Source organism: Protomyctophum bolini, assembly GCF_963924005.1.
Source record: "Protomyctophum bolini genome assembly, chromosome: 21".
NCBI lineage: Eukaryota > Metazoa > Chordata > Actinopteri > Myctophiformes > Myctophidae > Protomyctophum > Protomyctophum bolini.
Window position 1 is genome coordinate 8,659,104 of NC_137882.1, and position 10,772 is coordinate 8,669,875.

At 42.2% G+C, this 10,772-nt stretch overlaps 1 protein-coding gene across 1 annotated transcript; it reads left to right on the forward strand.

The window, feature by feature from the left end:
* Window positions 1-1,207: 1,207 nt before the first annotated feature.
* Window positions 1,208-9,339, forward strand: LOC308336595 (glycine--tRNA ligase-like). Its single transcript, XM_080794015.1, has 17 exons — window positions 1,208-1,499; window positions 2,691-2,792; window positions 3,053-3,155; window positions 3,845-3,986; window positions 4,274-4,362; window positions 5,391-5,467; window positions 5,570-5,715; window positions 5,815-5,964; window positions 6,048-6,210; window positions 6,555-6,719; window positions 6,939-7,045; window positions 7,170-7,316; window positions 7,407-7,492; window positions 7,722-7,831; window positions 7,942-8,035; window positions 8,148-8,338; window positions 8,910-9,339. Exons 1-17 carry the CDS (start codon window positions 1,227-1,229, stop codon window positions 9,030-9,032), a joined length of 2,268 nt encoding a protein of 755 aa, XP_080650141.1. The 5' UTR covers window positions 1,208-1,226; the 3' UTR covers window positions 9,033-9,339.
* The last annotated feature ends 1,433 nt before the right edge of the window (window positions 9,340-10,772 follow it).

The following is a 10,772-nucleotide window of genomic DNA, read 5'->3' on the forward strand; positions in this document are numbered from 1 at the left end:
CTGCATTGTGTGTGTACTGGATACTCTGGAATTGTAGCCTTTCCCCACACTGGGAATCTCTGTTTGTTTGTAATTACAGGGGGGAAAAGTTAAGGATCAATAGAATAATACAAGTATAACTTGATGTACTTAATATACGATGTTGAATTAAATTGACCACTATTTGGGTATTTACTCCTGAGGAGTCAAGTCTGACTCAGTCACGTGGTAAAGGATCTTTAACACTACATTTTCATCATAATAGAAATACAAATCTTACTGTGTGTGTGTGTGTGTGTGTGTGTGTGTGTGTGTGTGTGTGTGTGTGTGTGTGTGTGTCATAGACTGCTGTAGTGTGTGTGTGTGTGTGTGTGTGTGTGTGTGTGTGTGTGTGTGTGTGTGTGTGTGTGTGTGACATTCATTCGTTAGTGGCGAGGAAGACATTTTCATTTAATACAAATTTAGGGTATTGCCTCAGCATATTTATAGCAGTGTGCCAATGTTGCCACCTTGTGGGGAATAGTGGTTAGTTGACCAACCGTGCAACTGATCTGACACAAAACACTTAGGTGTAGCTGGCACAGTGGTGGCACTGGCACAATTACCAAATTAAGATTTGACCACACACTAGGTGGTTCTCAAATTGGGGTCCGGGGACCCCCAGGGGTCCTTGAGGAAGTTGAGGGTGTTCCAGGGGGTCCCTAGCAAATGTGCATCACAATATTGTAAAATTATATAATTTTAACACCTTGTCCCCTTTATATCTATATAATTTCATTTCATCATCATAACCACTACATGGGAATCGAACCCACGACTCGCTTGGAGCGTAGTCTAGAGAAACCTAGATTTTCTTTGCACCAAATAATTTCTAGTTAAAACCATAGGTTAATACAGGCAGCCTACTGATTTCAATCAAATAAATAAGTTTGTTCATTTCTACAATATAAATTACCATAACGTTTACTTTAAATGTTTTAACCATTTGAACCGCGGCCGGCGCCGTTAGCCCAAAAATAGCACAGACAAACTCTGAGGGGTGTAAGTGGTCAATTTAAATAGAAATATACAAAAAGTTGAAAAGTAAAAAATCGATCATCACATTCTTCGAATCTGCTCCGACATCACCAAGCGCATACATTTACCAAAATTGCGTGGCGAAAGTGCTTGCACGGAGCGGCAGCGCCATGTACCTAGCTGCAGAGATTTCATCATTCTTTTGGCACCGCGCTGTGGTGGCCAACCATATGCTTCTGCTCCGTAGCGCAACATCAGCACTGCTGAGGACCCGGAGCACCACTACCATCTCCTCCAACTTGTTCTGCCCGCCGCAGAGAGCCTCGCCCCGCCACCAGAGACCCTTCTCACTGTCGGTCTGCTCGCGGAAGAGGAAGAAGCACAACAAGGACTTTTGGTCGCAGCAGCAGCAGCTAGTCTCCCCCGAAGGACAACAAAACCACACCATGGATGGTAACATAGAAGAGGTTCTGGCCCCGCTCCGGGTGGCAGTCAAAGAACAGGTAAATCCCCGGGGCCGGTATAGTTTACCGTCCTGCCCTTGTATGAGATGTGGATGGTTTGTTATGTCACAGTCACACAACCTTTTTAGCACTGTGGTGGTGGTTCAATACTTGAATGAATGCTAGTGATAAATAGTCAATTTGAATGAAGCCTGGAGTTTAGTTAGCCTGCGTGGGTGTTAGCCGGCAACGTTAGCTGACATTTGGTAGTTTCTCTATCGCCACGTTTCAGCACGCTGCGTGTTGCTGTCTGACTGTGCGACACACATCTGTGGAGTGGACTGGGTGGGGTTCAGAAGAAGTGTGTGTGTGTGTGTGTGTGTGTGTGTTGGTGCTGCCTGCTACACACAGTAAAATCTGTAAAATAACAGTGTTAAAGCTGCGCTCACTGAGGATTTTATCTGATGATTGGATCTCTGTGACTGTGTAGACACTAGACAGTGTAGCCTACACTGGTTTAGAGAGCTCATAGCTTTGGATCAGAAGACGGTCACAGTCTTGCATCAAGACTAGAGAGCTAGTCTAAATCATAAACATGCTGTGATAGCAGCAGCCTGGAAGGATACATTAAAATCTAGCTCTAATGCGTTGGATTTGGACCAGAGCTACATTAAACCGAATGTAGACAATAGTCATATTAAATGTGTCTATTTGCTCGCATAGCTTTAATGCTAATGCTGATATTTAAGTTGCAATATTACCAAGTTACCAACCCTGAACCCTTGATGGCCCATTCAAGTCCCATTGGTTCTGATTGTATTAAACATTTATGTATACACTATTGCAGCAGCTGTAAGAAAAGCTTGGGTTATCCTCTTTGTATCTGTCAAGAATCAAGATACTGTCAAATTCTGTATGCAGGTGATTATTTTGTGTTTGAGTTGCAAGGTCCTGTTGCCTCCTGCATTGAGCAATTTCGAAAACATTTTAAAAACAGGTAGTACAGGTACGCACTACGCAGGACCATTGAGTGATTTCCAATGAGCGCTTCCAAACTCAAAATCATCTGCAATACAATGAGATGGCACTTTTTGGTTTCAATGAATGGGCTGTCATGGTTTGTTAATGGGTATTGCAACTTGATGCTAGATAGCATTATAGCATCTAAGTTGCTTGCGGCTAAAATGTTTCTATGGTTTTTCCTCCATGATGTCTAGTTTCCATCTATGTTTTTTTTTTCTTTTGTTTTAGGGAGATTTGGTGCGCAAAATGAAAGATGAAGGCGCCCCTGATGTAGACGTCGCTAAAGCTGTTGCTGAATTAAAAGCAAGGAAGAGAACATTTGAGGCCAAGGTCAGTCAATATTTCTTGCTGAGTAAATCGGTTAACAACTTAAACCCTATATACAGTACATACTGTATATATTGACTTAAGGGTTGTACATTTATTTGTTTAATTTACATCGACACATTGTGAGCTTGTAGCTCGGCTATTTGAACTATTTTAAAATGTTTTCAAAGGATGCCTAACAAGTTTAGCCATAAGGGGTATGCAATGATGGATGCAATTTGGCTAGTTGACAGACTGTGCCACAACTGTTAATATCTTCTTAGGAACTGGCCTTGCAGCCCAAAGATGACATTGTTGACAGAACCAAGATGGAAGACACTTTGAAGAGGCGATTCTTCTACGACCAGGCCTTTGCCATCTATGGCGGTAAGAAAACTATAGAACCGTGGGCCCCAAAGCATTTTTGAGCTACCAGTGATTTTCTGCCATGCATTTCTATGGTAAAGACACGCTGGAACGCTCATCTTCCTAGCGTGGAGCATTGCATTTCAGTGCTCTCGGCGTCCAGCGTTCTTTTGGCACTATGCTTTCTTCTGTTTTCTGGAGAGGTTCCTGCGCAGAGGATGGTTAGGAAGACACGCTAACAATCATTGAGCAGAGGGGTCTCGGTTGGGATCCTTTTAGGATTTGAATAATTCCCTCTCAAAAAGGTCCAAATGGACCCTTACAGGTCTGTATCTCTGAGAGTGTACAAATGGGGTCCACTAGGTTCCATTTGTACACTCAAGTGGTGGCCTAGAAATGATAAAGAGAGCCACCAGAATTATAATTGTATAACAGACATTGAAGTCCACATACCGGCTCTGAAAGTGTGATTAAAACCGGTTCAGGTAACTGTTCTGAATTTGATGGAACAGATTCCGGTTCCTAAATGTTGGATCCGGGTTCCTCCGGTTCCGGATCCCAACCCTGTGTGTAGTGCTCTGGACATGTCATCAATCCAAAGTGCTCCGTCACGCAAACGCTTCATGTGGACACGGCCCCTAAATCTAAAACAAGATTAATGACACACACACACACAGACAACTCTGTTACCCTACAGTAATATTCCTCAGGTGTGAGCGGTCTGTATGACTTTGGCCCTGTGGGCTGTGCCCTGAAGAACAACATCCTGCAAACCTGGAGGCAGCACTTCATCCAGGAGGAGCAGATTCTGGAGATCGACTGCACCATGCTCACCCCAGAGAATGTCCTCAAGTAAGTGCACCACACTGGTTCCTTGTTAAAGCAATGGTTGTCTGGTTTCAAACTGGAACCTGAATTTCATTCTTGCTTGTGAAATCAATGTATCCAGGCCGATCGGTGGCCGATTATTGGAGCATCTCTAAAGCTGCGTTCAGACCTGAAAAAATAAATAAAAATGTTACACTACATTGTCTGACAAATAATCAATACTTGGAGTGGTGCCGATCATTATGATGTATGATGAATGTCATTCATAAATCCCTTTTCAGGCCTACATAATAATTTATGCATTTCCCAAGGACCTCAGGACATGTGGAGAAGTTTGCTGACTACATGGTGAAAGATGTCAAGAATGGTGAATGCTTCAGGGCTGACCATCTCCTCAAAGGTAAGCCAGTCTGCCTGTATTCCATTGAGTTTACTCAGACTTGGGTTTCATTGGCCACTTCTCGGCTTTAGAAAGTAAATCCTTGTTTCACTCGCTTGCACCCTTTCCTGAAGGGTAGGATCTTCAGAAATTCAGTCGAGTTAATGTTCAGTATTTCATCAAGAGTGGATACTATAGTCTTGTTGTGTGAGGCCTCTGCTAGTTGGCTAAGCTGGAATATCAGTGATGTGCCTGAGGGAAAAGGGAAACTGCAGGATCAGCAAGGATCACACTGGATTCCCATAAGAATACAACATATCTGGCATGACAGGGGTTGGAGCAATGCCAAAGCTCGTGGACAGAGCACTCGGGAGGGATTTTCAGTCTGTCTTTTAAGTTACTTGCTATTTGAAAATGTGAAAGTTTAGATTTTTCTGACTAGTGTTTTCCATCATTTTTGTGGCATTCATGCTGCAAAAAGTATTTTTTTCTCCTACAAAGACTTTATCCTTACAGCATGAACCTGATTGCGATGTTAGTCAATGGGAAAATGACCCTATAGTTCTCTTTTGATTCATTACCTCTAACATCTTTCCTAATGAAGTCTGCCTATTTTGTAAATGATGGCCCCATTTAAAGTAACATTGTATGCTTGATTTATGGCGTGGCTACATTGTGAATGACAAGTCAGAAGTCACACTACCACATTTGTTGTTGGCTTGCTGCTTATTCTTGTGCTATGGCTTGCTCAGGCTGAACAGACAGCTCTCCCTCCCCAACTCCGAGTCCCTACGCCTACGGGCCTGATTCAGTAAGCCCAGACAGTTGAGTGATTGAACCCTGGCTGTTAATGTCTTACTACCACCAACACGTGTCGGAAACTCCACAAAACGTGTCTGCTACAGATGCTCGATGGCCCTACGTTCGCTTTTTGTGTTTGATTTTTCCATTTAGAAACTAGTCATCTTCATCCAGCCCTAGATATAAAAGGCATGCTACACAAAATTAAGAGAAAGCCAAACTGTTCTTTCTTTATATGCATCCCACAGCCCACCTCCAGAAGCTGATGTCTGATAAGAAGTGTGCTGCAGAGAAGAAGGCTGAGATGGAGGAATGCATCACTCAGGTCAGTACAACTGAAGACGAGTGGTCTTGAAGGGAATCATGAGCAACATTCTGTATGTGGGATGATGTAACAATCTTGAGTTTGTTTGTGTTTGATTTCCAGATGGACAACTTCACCCAGCAAGAGTTGACTGACTATTTTGTGAAATACGCCGTCAAGTCGCCCACCTCAGGAAATGACGTCTCCGCCCCCGTCGCCTTCAACCTGATGTTTCAGACATCCATTGGGCCATCAGGCAATATGAAAGGGTAAAAAACGAATATAAACACTGTAAACAAACATTGATTTTGGAAGGCTTGTCTTGTACGTGTTATCTGGCAATTAAGTGAATGAATCCAAATTTTCAGCTATCTGAGGCCCGAAACCGCTCAGGGAATCTTCCTCAATTTCAAACGTCTGTTGGAGTTTAACCAGGGAAAACTTCCGTTTGCTGCTGCTCAGATTGGCAACTCCTTCAGGAATGAAATCTCTCCCCGCTCAGGACTCATTCGTGTCAGGTGAGTGCTTCTGTGGAGACGCACTGCACACTCTGATTCACATGGTTATGCTCATACAAGACCTAAACCCGATTCTCTTACAGAGAGTTCACCATGGCTGAGATCGAGCACTTTGTGGACCCGACTGAGAAGGTCCACCCTAAATTCTGCAATGTAAGAGACCTGGATATAATGCTGTACTCCTCCAAGGCCCAGACCAGTGGCCAGTCAGCCTGCGTCATGAAGCTTGGTGATGCTGTGGACAAGGTAATGACATGCTGTACTTATTACTGAGATTACCTTCGGGACATTGTGGAAAAATCCATTTGATGGCCCCCCACCCCCTTACTATATGTTTTTTCCCCTTTTAAATTTGTACATCTCTAAATGTTCTGAATTGAAAACGGTGGACCCTGTTGTAAACAAGTGTAATGCTTTACCAGTGTGTTGTCCACAGTAACAGTTTTTGTATTGAGTTGTGCTTTCATTTGAAATGTACCCATTCTGCAAACTGTTAATAAATAATAATAATAAATACTTCAATAATTCATATTGGTCATAATGCTGCCTTCGGGGAAACCAATCTGATGTCAATGTTCTGTCTGTTTTAGGGAGTAATCAATAACTCCGTCCTGGGATACTTCATTGGTAGGATCTACCTCTATCTCACAAAAGTTGGTGTTTCCAAAGATAAGCTACGCTTCCGTCAGCACATGGACAATGAGATGGCCCATTATGCCTGTGACTGCTGGGATGCAGAGACCAAAACCTCTTACGTAGGTCCTCCTTGGTGCTTTTGCAATATTTCTCCATTGACCATATTCACACAGTTGCCATTTTGCATAATCATCATATCCCGCCTGGGTGGGGTTTTCCCTTGAGTATGATGTTACAGTAAAATGGCCGCTTGTGTCAGTATGGTCAACTAATGGATGCATCTAAATGTAAGTTGTCTGTAAATTGTCTTTGCTCATCTTTGTTTGTGTCCCCTGCAGGGATGGATAGAGATTGTAGGATGCGCTGATCGTTCATGTTTTGATCTCCAATGCCACGCACGGGCTACAAAGGTCCCTCTGGTTGCTGAGAAGCCTCTGAAGGAGCCCATATCCTTTTAAACTCCTGCTTATGCCAACACACCAGTTAGAGCATAATAAATCTTTTAACCTTTTATTAGGAATGCTAAACTGCCTCTTAATTCCTCTGTTGTTCCCCTTAACATCATCACACAAGGTTGTAAATGTTGTACAGTTTGAGGCCAACAAAGGGGCCCTGGGCAAGGCCTACAAAAAGGATGCCAAGCTAGCGATGGAGTACCTTGCTGTGTGTGATGAGTGCTTCATTACGGAGCAGGAGCAGCTACTCAGTGAAAATGGGTGAGTGATGACAATCTTGATTATATCGGGGCTGATAATCTGTGTGACTTCTTAAATTATGATATCAATAATCTCATGTGTTTCTTACAGAGAGTTTACAATCGAGACTGAAGGAAAGTCTTTCAAACTCACAAAGGACATGGTCAGTGTAAAACGCTTCCAGAAGACACTGCATGGTGAGTTGAATGATTACCCAATACTGTGCAGTAACTTCTAAATCAGTAGTTTTCGTGCCAAGGACCCCCAAATTGTATGCATTTGGCTGCTGAAAATGTTTTGTGCCAGTGACAAAAAGCAAAAACAGCAGAAGCAAAGCTTGCAGCATGGCATTAAGTGACGGTGTATTGGGTTAAGAAGTAACGAAGGGTGAATGAGAGACGACTAACTTTTTATTTATTTTTGCAGTGGAGGAGGTTGTTCCTAATGTAATTGAGCCCTCGTTTGGAATTGGCAGAATAATGTATAGTATCTTCGAGCACACATTCCAAGTCAGAGAAGGTGACGAACAAAGAACGGTAAGTAAGCAATATTAACGAGAGTAGACGTTCAACAGTGCTACTAGTTCTTGAATACCGTTTTCCGAGTATTCTATTCCCTCCATACTGACACTGATTTGTTTTTTCAGTATTTCAGCTTCCCTGCCACTGTGGCTCCATATAAATGCTCCGTCCTTCCTTTGAGTCAAAATCAGGAATTTGTGCCTTTCGTGAAGGATTTATGTAAGTGCCAGCATAATGATCATGATATTTGTTTTTACCAGCGAAAAATAAAAAACATACTCGTACCATGTTGTCACTCACTGGTTTTCTCTCTCATCCCCCCTACTCCTAGCCGAGGCGCTGACCAAAAACGGTGTTTCTCACAAAGTGGACGACTCTTCAGGATCCATCGGGAGGCGCTATGCCAGGACGGATGAGATCGGGGTGGCTTTTGGCATCACCATTGACTTTGACACAGTGAACAAGACGCCTCACACAGCTACTCTGAGAGACCGTGACTCAATGACACAGATCAGAGCCGAGGTACACATGGATTTTACTCTCATTGGCATTTAAAGGGGTTGAGTTTGCAGATACAAGGCTCATTAAACCTCTTGCCATCACAACTTGGTTTCATACTGTTGAAGGGCAACTTCCCTTCTATGCTCTTCCTTGGCATCAGGTGCCAAGAAACAAACAATTCCTATTTAACTGCTGACAAATTATGCAAACATTCAGGACTCACTTTAGTGCAAATATAACATACCAGGGAAAAGTTGACAACACAACCTAATTTATGTATTGAACTACCGTCTGTTGGTCACATCAGTGCTGGCAGCTCTTGGCAAGCTCAAAATGGTTTTGGTTGTAGTGAAAATTTATATTGATTGTTGAATCGATTATCAAACGGTAAAGCTGTGTGTAAGAGAAGAGTCTGGGTTGATAAAGAAGAGAGACACATTTGTATTAATGTTTTTGTGCAACTTGCATAAAGTTATCGTCTGATAATGTAGTTTCAGGTTATCAGAAGAAAATACAATTACGAAAATCTTTGTTCGTTTGTTTAGAATAGACTAATCTAAAAATAAACAAACTACTTTGCCTCTTTTCTTAGGTCAGTGAGTTGCCCGAGATTATCCGAGATCTGGCCAACGGCACCTTGACTTGGGGAAACGTCTGTGAGAAGTACCCTATTTTTGAAGGACAGGAGACCAGCAAGAAAGACACTGAAGAATAAACTTCACACTAATCTGCCTGTCGGGCCTATGAATACCTAGAGACGTTTTGCATATGAACCCGCAGGAAGAGTCTTGCAACTGTAATTTGACAAGCAACTGATTGACTTGACTGCACAGAGGATGTCCTTATTGTGTTAGAACAACTTATTCACCGAAATTCAGTGTTATGTATAATCATACGTTAAAAGGGAGACCACCTGTCAATGTTATTGAGTCTTGTGTGAAAGAAGGCTTTCACCATTCCAGATTTCAGGCAATTTGAATTTATTAAACACAACCAGCACTTAACTGGACATGGGCTTGTAATCATAGTATGTGTCAAGTTTCTGAAGCACGATACCACAAAGAATATTGTTCCTTGAAACACATGCTCTCCTGGTACAGAGAATGTTCCTAGGATACTAGGTGGTATGACAGTTCTAATCCATGTATTCTCATAGGAGAAAGCCTGTGACAAAGCTAATTATGTCAAGTGAGTGTTAACACTCATCTGGTGTAGTGTACTTATGATGGTGTAGTGCAATGTTGATACTATTTCTACAGGTAGCGGTTCTGTAATCTAGGTCTATCTGTCTACAAAGCACCACCCAATAATCAATATTATAAAGTAATTTATTCTCTTACTACACCAGTGGGGAACTGGAAAGAAATCCAGAAGAACTTCAAAGTTTGTTTCCAGTAAGAAGTAAAACTGTTGAACTCTTCATTCCGCCGCTCAAATATTAGGACGTTTCAAATGTTAAGTCGCCGGAAAAAGGGTCAAACAAGCAGCTGTTTGACTACGGTACAACTTCTTGCAAGTCAGCCAATTTAGGTTGGATAATAGACTCAAAGAATATCAATAACTTCCATTCTGCTAGAGAGGTTAGGGCAGTGATACTCAACCTCAGGCCCGCGGGCCACATCAGGCCCGCGGGACCATTATGACTGGCCCACCAATGAAAATCTAAAAAAAAGGAAAAAAAATCTGGAAAATGAAAAAAATAAATAAATCTGAATGAAGTTATCTTTAATTACATTATTATAAGTAATACTATTAGAGTTGTACTATTACTCGAACGAAAATAAAAGCTTGGGGGGGGGGGGGGAGATCCAATGCAAATGAAAGACATACTGTGTATCCCTATTCCCTGACATAATTTTATAGCTAAACGGACAGAATTCTATTTTATTTGAATGATGAAACCCAGCTGCCATTAATAGTTGGAAATGGAAATGGAAATTGCGGAAATAATGGAAATTGCGGAAATGGAAATTGCGGAAATGGCTCTTCACTTATAGCTATCTATTTTCAGGTAGATTGTTTTATTTTACTCAGTCAGCCATATCACTACTCATTTTTTTTCATGAAAAAGGTCATAGCTGGGTAATCTATTTTCAGGCAAATTGTGTTTATTGTATTTTATTTTACTCAGCCATAACAATTTATTTTCTGTTAACCAACTTGCTGGCTGGCAGGCAGGCAGACAGCTACTCATAGACAGGCAGACAGACAGACAGCTACTCATGGAGAATTGGACAGGCAGGCAGTCAGACAGCTACTCATAGACAGGCAGACAGACAGCTACTCATGGAGAATTGGACAGGCAGGCAGACAGCTACTCATGGACAATTGGACAGGCAGGAAGGCAGACAGCTACTCATAGACAGACAGACAGCTACTCATGGACAATTGGACAGGCAGGAAGGCAGACAGCTACTCATAGACAGACAGACAGCTACTCAGACAATTGGGCAGG